This window comes from Telmatherina bonti, assembly GCF_933228915.1.
Source record: "Telmatherina bonti genome assembly, chromosome: 10".
In the NCBI taxonomy this organism is placed as follows: Eukaryota; Metazoa; Chordata; class Actinopteri; order Atheriniformes; family Telmatherinidae; genus Telmatherina; species Telmatherina bonti.
In genome coordinates this window covers 18120235-18137985 of record NC_136628.1, presented here as the reverse complement: position 1 = coordinate 18137985, position 17751 = coordinate 18120235, and the positions used below count along the sequence as shown (strand labels likewise).

The 17751-nt window shown below is 36.1% G+C and overlaps 2 protein-coding genes across 3 annotated transcripts; both read right to left on the bottom strand.

Annotated features, from left to right (window-relative positions):
- Window positions 1-422: 422 nt before the first annotated feature.
- Window positions 423-6000, bottom strand: LOC306761975 (sorting nexin-12; the record flags this gene model as incomplete). 2 transcript variants are annotated; one of them, XM_079248314.1, is made up of 5 exons in its annotated part: window positions 5660-6000; window positions 4206-4301; window positions 3820-3944; window positions 3362-3452; window positions 423-2811 (listed from the first exon to the last, which is right to left on the bottom strand). In XM_079248314.1, exons 1-5 carry the CDS (start codon window positions 5822-5824, stop codon window positions 2806-2808), a joined length of 483 nt encoding a protein of 160 aa, XP_079104440.1. In that variant the 5' UTR covers window positions 5825-6000. The 2 variants fall into 2 exon arrangements, with proteins under 2 accessions (XP_079104440.1, XP_079104439.1); XM_079248313.1 differs by lacking the exon at window positions 423-2811 and having other exon boundaries at window positions 3350-3452.
- A 2870-nt stretch (window positions 6001-8870) lies between these two features.
- On the bottom strand, window positions 8871-16582 carry LOC306761722 (cytokine receptor common subunit gamma-like; the record flags this gene model as incomplete). The annotated part of the gene is made up of 8 exons (XM_079247992.1): window positions 8871-9122; window positions 9888-9942; window positions 10390-10495; window positions 10620-10782; window positions 10919-11052; window positions 11124-11293; window positions 11582-11672; window positions 16522-16582. 8 exons carry the CDS (start codon window positions 16580-16582, stop codon window positions 8871-8873), a joined length of 1032 nt encoding a protein of 343 aa, XP_079104118.1.
- Window positions 16583-17751: the final 1169 nt, after the last annotated feature.

Below are 17751 nucleotides of genomic sequence, written 5' to 3'. Positions count from 1 at the left end.
GTTAAAAGCACATTTATCAGAGGTGAAAAGGAAAAATATGACGACCTAACAATACTGCTACAAGTAGTTGTAAAATATTAATAGTGCTTCGGTTGAAAGTGCAAATTTTCACAAATGAAAAAAAGTTCATATTACAGACATTTGAATAGCAGTGAACTTAAGGCATTTCCATCACTGTACTCCACATCAAGCTCAACCCCACACAACACACCAGTACGTTCAGATTTTTAAGTAGTTAAAAAGCATTTAAATGATAAAATCTTTCAACCAACACCATTTCATTGTTAAATTAGGTCATCTGTAGCCCCTCCTGCTCCCCTTTCTTCCCCTATGACTGACACTGTGTGACCCAGTCATCAGACTGAAATGTGGGTTTAGAGTTGTTTTCCATCCCTCCTTTTCCGAACTGAAAAGAGACAAGACACAGCAGGCAGCAGTAAATTTAATTGGACAGAAATAACAAGGAAGTTCCTGGTCACCCAAAGTGGAACTGCAAAGACAGCATGTAGTAATACACTTTACAATGATACTGATAAAGTAAAGAGCTGAAAATAAGCAAAACGGAAGCCTAATGTCTGTTTTTCCTGAACAAACCAGATGCTGATTTTGCCTTTAAACAATGATATTGTTCATATAACGAACCTCTTGTCACAGTGCTTAGATATGGATATTTGCCTAACTTAACATTCCTGCTTGCTGATAACACACAGCCAAGATGTAGGTATGATGTTAGAGTAAGACAGCCGTCATAACAACAAATCCTGTATAATAGCAATGAGGAGAACATAAAACTTGGGAAAATTTTTTGACTGGAACGATGGATCGCTTTCTTTTTCAAGCTGCTACATGTTGCTTGACTTTGGGAAGTTATCATTAAAAATCAAATCTTTGATGGCAAAAGAAAACAGCAACAAAAGCAGGCAATTACACCCTTAAAATGATCAAGTCTACATAAAAAAAGAAAAGAATGAAACAAAAACAGAGCATTATATTCATTAAAAAAAGATTAAATGGCTAAAAAATATATGTAGCCTGTTGCCTGTTTTAACTGATGACGGAATCAAAATAATGTACATACAGTATGTGGAATGACTGAATGAAGACACGTCAACTAATTTATACTTTATCCTGGTGCAATAGTTGGGTTTTTTTCAACACCGTTGATACTTTTTGCTTCTGACATTCCCATCAGTATTTATAATGATGTGTAGAATAAATGTACATAGGGCAGGTGCAGCAGTCTGTATTGTCTTTGCAATAAGACAGGGAGAGAGGGAGAGAGAGAGAGAAAACAAGACATGTGAAATAAACAACATGTTCAGACAACAGGTGGATTCAGCCAGAGCGCTTTGAACTGCACTTTTCAAACAGTCTAAAAGATGCACACTGACCAAATTAATTACAGCAGAAATGATCACATGAGTAAATGAGGATGGGTCCATAAAGTACAACAGCTTCCTGTCTCTCCCACAACTTCTGATTAACAGCTCGACCGGCAATCCTTTGGTAACATGTGCCTGAGCTGTTGAGTACACAGAGTTGCATCAATGCAGACTTTAAAAGTCATCTGCGTTGGCTGTATTCTGACTTGTAAGAGCCACATCTCTTATGCAAGATGAACCCAGGACATACAGTTCATGCTGATGTGCAAGCATTGCTCAAGATAAATGTTTTGTTTCTTTTAACTTGAGGGTATTTCTGCTGCAACCTTCAGGGGTGAAAGGCAATCCACTCTTATTCAATCAAGCAGCAGGTAAGAAAACGTTTCATGGCACATGTTTTATGTTACATCTTATCGTGCGGATTAAATGACATACCAGAACATATGTTTTCTTGAGCTAAGGGGTTTCTGTGCTGCAAACGTCACCGTTAAGCATTGTGACATGATCCATTTAAAAGAAGTGGGAGAAACCATTAATGTTTGCTGTTGCATGTATGGACGCTAAATTAAACTTATTTGATTCACAGCACAGAAAGTGCGTCTAATGAACTGCAGAAGGTACTATAAGGTTTAGCCAGGGGACTCAAATGCAAGATGTTAACTTTAACATAATATGCAGGTTTTACAGGATTTACATCATGGTGAAATCGATTGTGTTGTTTTTCAGACGCAGACATTTTCTACAAGATATCTATGTCTGAAAAAAATAAAGTACAAAAAGACTCCAGATCTGAATCAACAGACTGGGCAACACAATGATGATCAAGGGATGTAAAAGAAATTCATCAGCATGGTAAAAAGGGAGTGCAAGTGTGCCATGCAGCCAATGATTAGTGCAGCTGATAATGACAATGTATTGGTATTAGTCTGAAGAGGAATGTGAAAAAATAAATAAATAAATAAAGACTCTTGTTACAGGTGATGTGCAATACTTGCCCCCTCTTAAACAATAGTTCACATAACTTCATTAACTAGTGGTGGTCTGTCACTTTGCTGGTCTGATACACTTCTGCAAGTCAGTTTAATGCAAACGTCTCCAATTATAGGCTTATATGTGTTCATTTCATCCGTGTGCTTATAAATAACACAAAACTGACTGGCAGAATGTTCATTTGCAACAGATGATTACTCCAACCTTTTTTTTTTTTTTTTTAAAGATAGGGGAAATTATCAGTGACTAATAGAGACAAATTCACTAGATAAAATGATAAGACTGCAGTCAGATCTCTGAGAATTTAAATGCCGTTGTTTTTGATAAGTATTTGTGAACTATCGCCTTTGGTCTTTACAGTGCCCATGCAATCACCTTTAACTTCCAGAAAGCTTTTAAAGACAGGAAAATAAATAAAGCAAACTTACTTCATTCATACCTAAAAAACACACAAAAAAAACAAAGAGAACAAAATATCAGAAGTCTTATTTACAGTTCTCATGCAAACATTAGCGCCAGCACACACATTTAGACATAATTCTACTTTATTAACATTATATTACAATCATGAATATATGACACTCATAGGGGGAGAGACTGACTCAATCAAATAGTTTATCATTCCTGAAAATTGCGATTACGAGCCAAATATTCACAATACATGACAACTACTGAGGGGTGCTTTCCTTATTGTACAGTTATAAAACAAATGCACAAGGGGGAAAGGAGTCACAGAGTTGTCTGATACAGTGTTAGCATGTCCTTACACATAGCAGAAGAACACACACTAACTCCAACAAAAGTGTATATAACTTTGTAATGATATACAGAGCGAAAGAAAGAGGCCAATAAAAGTGAAAAGAGAGAGAGATAGAGAGAGACAGACAGAAAAGTCATGAGGAAAGAGAAGAGGCAGTCAGTGGTAGAACCCCCTCCTACAGTTTAACCCCCACCTTCCCACCTCCCCCCCAGTAACCCTAGTGCCGTACTTTTCCAGGAATGTAGTTACGGTCAATGGTTTCCTCTTGCAGAAACATGTGAAGACAGCGCTCATTCTGGGCCAAGGGGTGACCTGCAATTCTACAGACGCATACGCACACACAAACACACATTTTAAACTCCTCATTGAAGGAAGGTGAAATGTAGATGTGGGTTAGTGAGATGTGGTGGTGTTTTGTTTTTTTTGTTTTTTTTTACAGATTAAATTAAGCATCCATTATGGCTACACAGATTTACAGTGACTTGTCTAAACAAATCTGTGGCTAGCACAACAGCTTTTAAACATGCTTCACCAGATCTAACCACAGAGCTTAGTTACAGAATAATGCTAATTAGCCTTGTAGGTCATTTGCTGGCCTGCAGACATGATTCTGGGTTAATGGCTTACACATTAACACAATTTAAGCGTAAATTACGCTTTTCTTTCTTTCCATCTCAGACGGCTAACCTGTTGATGAACTGCTCTAGGCCTGATCGTCGCTCCTCTATGAAAGACTCCTCAAAAAGCCCTTCATCTCCACGAAATGGCAGCTGTCTTTTCAGGGCTTTGCCCGGCAGAGGTGGTACTACAATCTGAATATAACAGAAGGGTAAAAAAAACAACAACAACAACAAAAAAAAACTATAAAGTCTAAACAACAGATCGGTCAATCAGAAAATTTAGGCTCACTGATCGGAGGGCAACTCAAAAGGTTTTTCTCTTTTACCACAAAATGTAAAACCCAATAAAATTGCCATAATACCTTTAATTATCTCGTTATTTGTCCACTTCACACACCAGCTCCTTTGCTTCTTGAATCATTAGCCTGAAATAAGTCATTACTGCTCACTCACCTTACTGTCTCTTTCCAGTTCATTCTTTAACCACTCAAAGTCACTGTATCTTCTTCTCACACAGGAATCCTTCAATTTGAAAATGGGAAGGTTTGTCTGCAAAGTAGAGAAAAACAATGAAACAAACTGTGACATTGGGACCTTCTCAACATAAGCTCTCAGATAAAATTGGCAGTTTGTATGCTATCATCTCCATTTGTAGCAGGAGCTGCCTCAATGTTTTCTTTATTAATCTTGGTAGATTAAATGTTCATGACAGATTCAAGATTTAATTGGCACTGATATACTAATTAATTTACCCGTGTCCAACTGTATCAGTTGATATAGAAGAAAAATAAACTTTTTGATGGCTCTGGAGCTGCTGTAATTACAGGATTGGAATAAAGTAAAACAATGATTCCCAGTGCAGGCTGTTGTCCCTTCACTTTACTGTCACAGCCTAAAAAGTTAACCAGGGTTACACCTATAAAATGACCCCTTTCAGAGTTTTCGGAATTAAGTGATTGAAGCAGTATTAACAGAAACTTGTTCATACTGGGATGGGGAAACTCAACCAATCATACCACAAAATGTTGGAAAGAAATGCCTGGCAAGTTGATATTACGCAATTACTGCGTCTGTTCAGTGTCAGCATCAGCTTACTTAAAAAAATGTGCTGTGTTTGCGATTTCCTCAAAACCACACTTTTACGATCTACAAGTGTCAAAAGGAAGTTAAACTTACAATTCCTTTTACTTTGAACGCATTGTCTATCAATGTAATAATGTAACAGCGCCTTTGGAAAGGTAAATGTTTCATTCATTACTATAGAACCACTCATTTTAACAGGGTTTTATAATGATTAGGAGTATTTTCAGAACGTCTAATATAAATTTTAACACCAGTAACACAGTGGGGAAAAAACTTGTAATGCCTGGTGTATGTTCATAAAGCAAATAATTTATGTAATTGAGCTAAGATGATTTGTAATTTGCTCATAGTAGCCTACTAAGAAGTGTCCACCCATGCTAGCTAGCGGCTAACACCATAGTCGGTTGAACCCCCATGTTTTTCTTAAAAACTGCGTTTTAATTAGTTTAATGTAGACTTTCCAAATACAAAGCCATTCGCTTAAACGCCGCTTAACAACCATGTTAGAGCTCTTTCCGCTGTAATGGCTTGAATTTTAAATGCTTACACATTCACGAAACTTCCAAAAAGCTTGCCATGGCAACAACATAAGGCTACGTCTAACGAAACCGTTCACCAGGCCGCACTCAACCCCCGACTGTTGAGTTTTGTTCGCGCGCCATCTTGAGTCACTCCACGCGCCTATCGTCAACGTCAGAAGCCAGTTCCCCGTCTGCTACTGAGCGTAGCGGCTAACTATGCTAACTAGCAACAACACTCGTGATTACCTGTTAGCTTAGCGAATGAAGCTAACGACGTGTTATTGTTGACGGGTTGACACCTACCCTCATGCGAACCTCGTAAGTTGTGTAACGGTTCCGTCCAACTCCAACGATCTGTGGATCATAAACATCTATTTCCAGAAAATTGCTCGGGGGACCGTAAGCATCCGTCAGGTCCTGAGGCTTGGAATTCAACCGGCGAGTGTCAGCTACCACAGGATCTGACATTTTGTCGGGCTGTTGCTTTTGGATGACCTACGGAGAATTAGCGCCAAGCCAACTACATACAAACTGAAGTCTTAAATCTCATCTGAAGACATCAATTGAGAGCGAAAGCTGGTCGGTTATACTGGGAAAGTAGCTGTGTTCTTGCGGGGGCCAGCCGCCCAGCGCCCTACCCTGCTTGAATCTGGAAAATGCTTTGACTCAGTTCCGTATTGTGCGGGACATTGTGCGCTCCCCCTAATGGACACCAAGAAAACTGGACAGTCCAGTTCAGACTATTTGGACTGATGTTACCCATGAAAGTTGTCTTCAAGCTATATGAACGGGCTCAGGGCCCTCAAAAGTCAGGGGTGCCCAAAAAATGCCCAATTACATGTGAAATTTCCTTTAATATTTTGCTAACCAATAAAGAGAAACACAGAAAAACCTTGAAGAAAAGTGAAATGGCAAGTAAAACTAAAACTGGTGCAAATAAATACAAGAGAGAGAGAGAGAGCTTATAAAGGGTGTTAAAAAAAAAAACCCCAACCAAACAAAAAAAAAAAAACCCCGAGATAAACTAAGACAAGAAAATTAAAAACGAAACCAAAACACCTTCAAAAGAAAAGAAAAGAAAACCAACAACAAAATTAAATGGCCCAAAACACACATAATATGAACATGGGCCACAAATAAATAGGAAAAACAAAACAAAAAACAAACACAACAAAAAACAAACAATATCACACAAAATAATGCAAAACATCTTGAGTGACATAAAAGGTTAATGGAGAAATATGTAAGAATAAACTTTTATGTTTAAACAGATCCATTTATTGGAAAAAAGAGGTTATTACAACCTGGCTTACAAAGCTGGTTAAAAAAAATGATAAAATTATAGATTAAGGATACAAACAAAAGCAAAAGGTAATTAACAAAAACATCAAAAAAGGAAAAAATATCAATGAGAGGAAAAAAACACATGAACACAGATGTCATATGTCAGCAATTGTTACATGAATATATGGGTATTACAACATTTTTCTATAAATAGTTCCTCCCTGTGTTATCTTTGTTAAATAAAATAATTCTGAAACACTGTCTGGGTTTATTAAGCGCCAAAATCTTAATTTACAATGTTACAATTGATCAGGGGATGTTAATGACATGGTGTTATGAGAACTTTGGAGTCAACAGTTAAAATGGTCAAGTTGGTCCAGTCTTTTCTTATAATCTTAAAAGACTAAATGACCATATTTGATCAGAAGTTTAAATATTGATTGGAAAATCAATTGGTATAAACCCTGAATTTGTCTTTTCCTTCACTAAGCAAATCAGTTTTTTAACTAACCCAAGACTCAGCTCTAAACCTTGGTGGATGGAAGAATTATTTACACATATTACAATTAATACAACTATATAAGCATAACAGCACTACATGAAACTACTACAATGATTATTATATAAACTGTAAAATGATGTGGAAGATGTTCAGTTTTTTAAAGTACATACATCTATAATTTACTAGAATTTGTTACATTTATCATTTAAATGATTAATTTGCAAAAATATATTGTAGAATAAGTCCAGTATATTTACAATACAATCAGGACGCCAACACATGGTTTTGCACTACCAGTTGTCAAGTTGTTTTTGGAAAAAAAACAAAAAACTGAAGTCTTGTGTAACTTTTGTATGAAAACATAAGTATTTTCCCACAAATCTCCAACCTAAGGTAAAACCCTTCACATTTCATAGTTTCTGAATCAGAAACATAGGCAGTAGTTTCTCTTTCATTGATAGCTCAGACTTATTCTTCTCCAAAAGAAATGAGACAAGCCTCCATTTCCTAACACCTGGATCAGCGAGATGTTCTCCATGCTGCATTTAGAGAAACTGAGCCAGCTGGTATAAAACAACTAAAAAACTGTTGCTTCTGATAAATGAAGTCCATCTATTTTCTGTTCCAATGCCAGATTGCCCCATTTCACCCATCAGCTGGGAAGTGGTACAGACTAGATCTCAGTATTTACTTTCCAACATAATGGACTTGTGACCTTTCTGAAAAGTTTGCTTAATTCTGCATGAAGTCATTTTCTTTTTTTTTTTAATTCTATTGGAGTGGTGCTATTATAAGCCCATAGCTTCCATTTCCCATGTTCATGTTATTTGCATTGTGCTGTTCAACACTTGGAAGATTAATCATTGTTTCTCTTTTTATTTATCTATTTTGACTTTCACTATTAATTTTTTTACTGCTATTTTAAGTCATTAAAGAAAAAAAATTATAGTGAGAAATAAAAAAACACTCATGCTTACACTTTTTCCAAACTGGAGCCTGTTACTCTGATTTGGTGTATGTATCAGCAATATCTGGCTTTTAGATGGTATTCCTATCGCAGTATGACCTAAAAAAGGCAGTTGCTTGGTTCAATTTTCATTGTATTTAATCATAATAACAATGTGGATAGATTGTTTCCTGATGTCAACATTAAGCCAGATGTTTTCCACTTTCATATTTTATTTTTACTTTGTTTATTTGTACCTTTTGTACTTTGAGACAGAAGTTGGAAAGTCTTTTTAGTGCAACATTATTGTTTTGAAACAATAATGTCATTTGCAGGAATTAAAATGTAATTTTAAAACACAAACACATACACTAGAAACAATCTTTGTTATACTAATAAGATGCAATCAGCAGAACAATGATCAAATGAAATTGTTTCTCAAAGTGGATAAAAAAATTCCTGAAATAGTTTTTTGTACATTGAACAACTTTTTTCTTTGACCAGGTATCTGTTCAAACAATGTAGTCCAGGGTAATATGAGCTAAAATAATTTCAAAAGGATCCTTTTCTTTTATCAAATCCATTTTTATGTTTTTTCTTAGAGCTTTTGTTCCTAATTGTAATGATTTCTTAAATGTTTCAGATATCTAGTTCCCTCTGAACCTTAAGTTTTAGACAATTAGACAGTAAAATCCCTATGATCGCACTCAATTAGGAGGCAATTCAGCATAAGAAAGTCAGGATTGCTTATTTTCAACAAACCAAACTGACTAATTTTCATTTTAACCCGAGGCCTGCTGCATCTCCTCAGATGAGACTGTGGAGGAGATAGCTGGGACAGATGGGTCCTCTGTGTCATTCACAGCGATGGTGATGGAGCAGTTGGTCTGGTCAGTGATGACAGAAAGGTTGGAGCTGTTAGAGCTCTCACTGTCAGACTGCGGGATGTAGGTGTATTCGCGCACAGGGCAGGCTCGCTCATCATAATTAGCTTTGAAACCATCTGTAAGGCCTTTGGAGAATTGAAACCAATCCTTTGAAAAAAGACAGAAAAAGTTACAGCTATAAGTTGCACGGCCTCATCCGATTGCATTTTGCTAAACGTTCATCAAATACACCATACTGGACATTTATGTTTTCTATGTGTTTCATGTTTTTTGATCAGGAGATCGCTCATCCTGAGCTTTACACCTCACATGATAAACATTCTTTTAATATTACAGTATTCATGTCTTTAGCCAATGTTATACCCTGTCAATCAGCTGTTCCTCTTCATAAGTCGGGACAAAATCTAAACAGGTGCCAAACTGACTGCACCACATTCTGTGGAGATGTTTATGGTGTCCAAAACGATGTTAGCTAATGATCACTTGATCTGCAGCCATAAAAGTGTCACATTTACAATTTAGAACAAAATATGAATCCAAAGGGATTAATCATCATCAATTAATTATTAAGATTTAATCATTAAGTTAAAATTTTAAATATTTCAGTCAGATCCTCAACAATATGTTAAATAGGCAGATCAGAAATGTTAGCATGCTTTCACACAAAGCTAATAGTTGGAATGAGAACATCAGTACACATATTTTAGCATCAGCGCATTGAATTTATCACTGTGGGCCTTTTAGCTTACTTATATAATATCTGCATCAAAGTAGAGTCATGAGGGCAGTGCAACCTCACTTTGCTGCTTCCACAGCTGCAGACCTCCCTTCTTTCATTTGATTGTTTCTGTACCTTTGACTGATGTGTATAAGCTGACAAAATACAGGGATTTCAATGAAAATGCTACTTACCTCAATGTCATGGGATATCAAGGATGGCGTTGGAACCACAGGTATGAAGATGAATCTGTGTGGGAGAAGGAGGCAGATTAACATGAGAGCAAGAACTTTATATGGTTAACACTTTAGTTCACAAAAGGCTGGGTCTGGGAAACAGTAACCAAATATGGTTGTCTTCATGGTACTCTTTACTTTACTTTACTTACTTATCTTTACTTACATAAAATAAAAACTAGCTTCTCAATTGTGTAACGATTGGAAAATAACATTAAACTTAAATGATGAAAACCGAATATTTTTCCATCATATATTCACCCCTGATTTATAAAAGAACTTATGAAAGTGAGAATCCGTCAATGATGTTTGCATTAACTAATGATGTGTGATGGAAAATAATACAAAGGCAGGAAGAAGAACAGACTCATGTGACATAAGAAACAGGGAATGATGAGTGAGAAAAGATGGAAAAAAGGGGACATGACAAAACACATGATAAAATCCTGATGGTACCCACCTCTCATGGTGCAGTAACATTATGACCAGAAAGATGAGAGTGATGGCACCCACCGCATATACAATTGGCATGAAAAATGGTGCTGATTTACTTATTGGATTTGGCTCTGAGAAGGGCAAAAAGAAAATTATAATGTAAGTTGATCATTTCCACTAACTTTACATGCATGTGCAGACAGGTCAGTTTACAACACGACGACCTGTTAGACAGCAGAAATCCAGCAGCTGTACCTGTACCATTGTTGGATCCCCAGACCACAGGCTCACTCCAGTCACTCCAGAATTTAGACTCTCCACAAGAGTTTCCAATTCTCCTTCGCACTTGGAACTCATATTTGGAAGTGCTGGATGGCAAGTTGATGCAGTAACTATTCTTTCCACTAAAACGTGAGTTCTGGAAAGTAAAGCAGAGTTGTAAGAACAAGATCCTGAGAATTCAAAATATATTATTATTTAAAAATGGCAACTATGACAAAGAGGTACAAGAGATTGATGCAAGTGTCTTTGACTCAGTATCTTTAATTGCTGACCTCCCAAGATTTGCCATTTTTTCTGAAGCGAACTTCATTCTCCTCACAAGTCGGCTTAGTCTGGTTCCAGTAGAACCACAGGTTGAAGTCAGATCCATTTTTGACAGTCAGGTTGGGTGGTGGATGTAACTTGACTGGTTACAATGGAAAGTTAGTGGAAGACAGGCAGTTTTATGTTGTATTCTACATCAATAAATTCACATACCTCTGTCTTTAAGATCATGGCTCTTCTGAAACGGCTTGTTGCCATGTTCCAGTTTAGTGTTGAAAGTGCCGAATCTATCAGTTTCTCTGTAAGGACGAATACATCCTGTGTTCGTGTTGTTCTCTGACAAATAGTGGGTGCAGTTTTTTTCCTTTTCTTCAAAGAACCACCTGTCAATAAACTAATATGTTATTCACACAAAACAAATTATGGCCCATAACTGAAGTCACTTCAAAATAACATAATCTGCAGCAGAAATGCTGATACCCTGTTAATATTAAAAAGGGTTGGGATGCTGCAAAAACAGAAGGCAATGATTTAAAAATCTCATAAAGACATATTTTATTCCAAATAGAACATAAACAACATAACATGGAGGGTGTGATCAGTGCAGATAACATTACAGAAATAGGTCTATGGCTTAAATTTTGCTAGTGTTACTGTGATGAGTTACTTACCAGCTTGAGAAGGTGTAATTAACCTCCGGAATCCCCTGCCCTTTCCAGGAACAGTGAACATATTCCAGATTTACCACCAAACACTCAGTATCTAAAAGAAACACAAAAGGGAACACTTACATGAATAATATCTGTGACCATAACAGAAATTACAAGTTTATTCCTAAGTTTACACAAGTACAAACAGCATTTTTCCCATAAACGCTTCCAAAGGACAGTTTGAAAAAAAAAAAAAAAAAAAAAAAAAACCCCACAGTGTAAATTAATGTCAAATGGTTTCTGTTTACAAATCCACACCATTTTTTTTCCCACTTGCTGCCATATGAATCAGGATCAGGAATTATACATATATATATATATATATATATATATATATATATGTATTTATATATATGTATATGCAGCCTGACTTCCTCGCTGCTTTTTGGTCTTCTCTCTGTCTTTGCGCTCTCTATTCTTTATTTCCTTAGTTTTTCTTATTTTATTAAAATTTTGTTATAAGTATTTTACCTCTCCGTTCTTCCGAACGGGAGAAAGTACAACAAGTGTTTATTTGTAACCAGTCATTTTTCCCGAGATCAGTAATTAACCAGAATCGTAGCTCCAACTTTTTCCATTGCATCTTTACACGTAAAATCTGGAACTATCTATTTTTGGGATAATTTGGATTGTCATCACACCGCTCCTGGACTCCGCTGAACGGATCCAGAGACTCAGAGTAGCTGCATAGACCTACCCTTCCTGACGTTTCAAGGATCCAGCCCCAGAGGTCTGACGAACAGGGGAAATTCCACCCGATTCGACCCACACTCCGGACATTCAGCTCTGACATTTGTGATGTCCAAGACCAGTACATCAAACTTTAAATAATTAAATTTGAATTCTCATCCAAATTTGGGATTATAGAACACATTCTTATCAAAGATTTAAGTAAGATAATGATCCCAATTTATTTGCTTAATTCTAACCAGTTTCTTCCTGCTCCATCTCATTTAATTAATTTCAGCGTTCCTTATTAATGTCAGAATTGAAAACCCATGCAGACATATTCATTATACAATTCCATTAATAACCTCTCTTTAACTTTTTGGTTTCTTCCACTGTGTTGTTTATCATCATTGTCAATAAATATGTGATCAATTCATCCTTTCTTGTCATAATTTCTGAATGCACAATTTCTGGTTCGCTCGTTCTTAGAATTTACTCCTTTAAATTGAGACTGTATTTATTGAATTGAGTTTATTTCAGGTTGTCTCATACTCCTGAATCTTAGGTTAATTAAAAAGGGATGAGTGGTGCTCCGAGGTAATTCGATAATTAATAAATTAATAATCAATAGAGGCATATTCTGCTACATATGTATACACACACACACACACACACACACACACACACACACACAAACTTTTGTCCTCAGTTTCCTCAGTGAAGTCTGCCTGATTTTTCAACCTCATCAAATCAGATCAGATCTGATTTTCAGATTTGCGAACTTAGTAAAGGAATAACATTTTATATCAGGATTTTATTTAAACATAAATGTACATATATTGCAGGAATTATGTTATTTAACCTTTCTGTATGAAGTATAAACTTCAATGGTGATGTTGTGTGCCCTCATTCAATGGTCGTGGGATGGAAATGGATTGCATGATGTCACAAAACATCAAGAGTGGAATGAAGTATGACTGTTTATTAGTGATGTTGTGTGCCTTCATTTAATTTCTATGTAACTGCCTACGTGCAGCGGTGCATGGCTGCATCCTGTTATTCGGCTATGCACAGCTGCATTCTGTAAAACAACTGTGTTTGCTTTAAGAAAGGTCATGAGAATGTTGAGAGGACTCAATAACAGCTGAGTCTTGCGCAGCCACTGTGTGTGTGTATTGTGGGGAAAGTTTGGCCACCTCTCTACCTGCTCCCGCATGGTGTTGTTTGTGCCAGGGTATTAAAGCGGGGAAGCCCCAGACTTCGGTGGAGTCTGCTGCGGGTCTATCTGATCAGGACGCCCAGCTGGTTTTGGCACTCTCTACCGGGGTTGTGGGCTCCCCAACCGATCGCGTTACGGTAAGAGCTGGAAACTGCAAGTGCTTTAACCAATGATGTATTGCTTGCTCTTGTGCTGCCTGATTAATAAAACGCTGATTTAATCATTGGGGCAAAGAGTTTGCGTGTGTTCATTATTTGCCGACTTCCTACGATCCTGCAAGATAAATAAAAGTGTTTCATTACACTGTAAAACAGGGATCCTCAACCCTGGTTCTTGAGCCTTTTTCCCAGTCAACCTCACTGATTATTCCTCGTATTAGCTGAGTTCTACTGTTGTGTTTCTTCCATTTAGAAAGTTTTTAGATTTTTTTAGAGAAAGCAAAATAATTACTTGGTACGTCACAGCAGCATCGCCACCATTCTGCTTGTTACGATGGAGGATAGGACAAGTAAAAAATAAAAAAAAAGAAAAAAAGAAAGAAAAGCCACTCATTGCATCAGTTGCAGTTAATCACCTGTAACTGAAAGATATTCACCTGTGCAGTAATTATCTAATGAAATGCTTTTACTTGTTTCTTTAGTTAAATACTGATGGTAACATTTTTTTTTTAGGATGGGCATATATGTGTGCATAGAGAGAATGCAAAAATGAAAATAAAATAATACTGAGCAGAAGTAACTCTAGTATCTAAAAATTCCAACTTTTTTCTTTTTAAATTTAATAGAATTATGCTGCAACATTGTTATAAATTAATGCTAAAGTTTTGCCAAATACATTAATTTTCTATAGCTGTTTAGTACAATGCAGGGTTGCGGTAGGACTGGACCCTTTTTCCTATACATTATTGTTTATTAAGGAAAGGGCAAGGAAGGGCAACAAAAATAATCTTCCATTAAATTGTTCGAATTTTTTGTCTGTTCTTTAAATTTTAGAATAAATTTATATTCAGTAAAAGAAAAGAACTATTTTGTTTTTTTTATCTATTGTCTCTTCTGAGACATTTGCTCATTAACCAGACATAAACACATCTTTTAGTCAACTCCATCAATTTTTTGTCAGATTTTTGTCAACATTGTGAAGTGTGTCTTGGCAATCTTTAAAATTTTTAGTTTTTCTTCATTTGATGTTATTCATGATAAAAAAAAAAAAATCATTTGTTCTACATCCTCATGTCTTAATTATGGTGGCCAACTCTGGTCCTTGAGGGTTGCAGTCCTGCAAGTGTTGGGAGTTTCCCTGCTGCCACATACCTTCACACATCAGACATAATTAGTAGACATGTGCAGAGCTTGACACCAAAGTGCACAAGTCTGCTTATTATCCACTGAGTCAGGTGTGTTGCAGCAGGGAAACTCCTAACACTTGTAAGGCGGTGGCTCTGAGGACTTGAGTTTGCCATCCTCAATTAATGGACTCTCTCTTTTTTTTTATATATATAAATAATAAATTGAAAAACTGAGTATGACATGCAGCAGAAACCTTTATATAGCTTTTAGGATGGACTAAAGAAGTTGAAAACTGTGCTGGAGCTCTGCAGGCAGTTTACTCCTGTTTATAGTGCATTTGTTTTTTGATGAAGATGAGGTTTCCAGAAGTGGTATGAGAGTTATTCTATAACTGCAGGTACATTACAGTCTGTCATGATTTTCAAGTTTGGCACATTAAGAGTTAAGTCACTACGAAACTTTTTGCACAATCTAGCTCTGAAAATCAAGGGCAAGTGCTTCACAGGAAATTTATAAGGTTCTATGCATGTTCAGATATCAGAAAGGACATTGCATGTCGGTTTCCTGCTTAGAGAGTTTTACACGAAATGAACAAAAATGAAGTTGTTTAACTTAGATGAAGTTAACATCTCGCTCTAACAGTCAAGAAAGCTCTGCTGTTTAACACCGCTTATGTCTTTGAGCTGAGACAACTAATGTTAAGTTTAAATTACCTATAAAAAAAGTTTATGTAAAAAAATGTTCACATGTTGCCTGAACCTAACTGCAAGAATAAATCGTCGTCCCAAATTAGTCAAAATTAATATTTTAAGTTTGTTTTACACTTTAATGTAGGTTCATAAAACACATTTGTTTTGGTGATTTTACTCAGAAAAGCTAGGGAGTACTTTCATTTTAGGTTAATTAAAAATTTCCTACTTTTTACAGTGTAGAGCAAAAAGGTTCCTCTAAAAGGAGAGCAGTTTTAAACTATACATAAAAAAAAAAAAGAAAAATTAATAATAATTAAGACTTAAAGGTGAACATTTAAAGTACAGAAAAAAGAATTGTGTTCTTTAAAAGGGATGTGCTGACTTTATGTTGCATTTAGTACTTATTGTAAGTCGTGTTGTCTTTCACATAACAGATATGAACCATTTTTTGAGCCTTAAAGTAAGCTGAATTGAAACACTTCACATTTACATGACATTTTAGTGTTTTTTTAACGTCTACATTGACCTCCACAAAAGGCAAATAGCGAGTTAGTAACACTTCCTCGCTCACGCACACACACACACACACACACGGAAGCAAAGGAGAAATGACGTCAAGGGAAATTCACATAAAAATGTGCATGATTGAGGAAATATGGCTTCGTCTGAAACTAAAGTTAATTGAGTTCTATAAAAGTAATGACAGCATTCAGACTATTTTTTGCTTTTTTGCCTCACCCGATCAAATGGTTCCTTTGTTTTCAGGAAATGTGTGATGTAGGGTTAATATTACACAAAAAATCAATATCTATCATATACAATAATTTATACTAAACCTTTATTGATTACAGAGATTTATTAGCTTCTAGATTGAAACTCCAAATCACAACAGCCTAACTTGAAACACTTTGATTTAAGCAGCAAAAGGTCTTTTGGCAAATTGAATGACTGTTGAGACGCATCCCAGATGACAACAGGTGGTATATGAAGCTTATCATTTGTATCTTTGAAGATATCGTACTAAAATATTCTTACCAGGAGGTTCTTTGGCCAACAAGCTTCCAAACATACAGAGAAGTAAAAGTCGAGTCGGCATCGTGGCAGACAGAAACAGGATGCTTTCGGTCTTGGCGTCGGTCTGCTTCTACATCTGATGTTCACTCTGCTGTGCACATGTCATCAACTTCAACACTGTGGGTTTTGTTTCCTGTTTCAGGAACAGTCGAACATATCGATTGTAGGTCAAAATAACATGCTTTTAAAGTGAAGGACAAGTCAAGTATTTACTGCCACTCGATGCTTTTGTTAATAAGGCTTCAGAGTTTCAAGGGATTCATTTCAAATCAAATCAAACTTTTTTTTCTCAGGCACTTTTTATGCCAGAGGCAACAAAAAAGTGCTTTATAATATAAAACCAAGTCATTAAGATTAGAAATAAAAAAAAAAACAACATTTAAAAACATTAATTGTTTACATGGTATTTAAAAAAAAAAAATCTAAAAACAATCTCCTTTCCTCTTTTCCACACTCATACACACAAAAATACAGACAGTAACCCTGTGCGCCCATGTGGTGTATGTCTATAAAAGTGGATCCGGGCTCTTTGTTGACAGAATAAGTGAACTCTGGTGACTGTGAGAGTAACAACACGTGTTCATGACTGTGATGATTGCATTTTAACGACAATGTGTTTTAGCCCAAACCGTGATAATTTTCCAACCATAACCAGGCAAACTTTGCCCAAATAGGGAAATGTATCATTTGATACATTTTGGCTGATTATTTCTTTAACTTTAACTCCCTTCACTACCATTTGGTAGAGCAAATCTTTCAGTGAAGTCTGGAACTTAAATATGCCTGATCAATCTCTATCGATTGGCATTAGATTTTAAATATTCAACTGTTGAAATATTGAACAGATTACCACAATTAAACCAGCTTAAAAACAAACATCTATATTTTGTTATGTTTTTCTCTTTTTAACCAACAATTGTTTACTTAGTGTAGGGGTTGCACTGACTATAGATGTCCTCCTCAGCTTTAAGGGTTGACCTGGGTTGTCCCGGTCCTTGCAGTGTTGTCATCTTGGAGGATGGCCAGTTTGATCACCAGGAGTTTTGGCACTTATTTGGTAGCTTTCCTTTCATGTTTCACAGAAGCATAATGCCAACAAATAACACTTCATTGTAAAAGTGTAATAAAAAAACAAAAACGTGTTTTTAGAAATTTCAGAATCATAAAAACTTAATTACCCCCAGAAGTAAA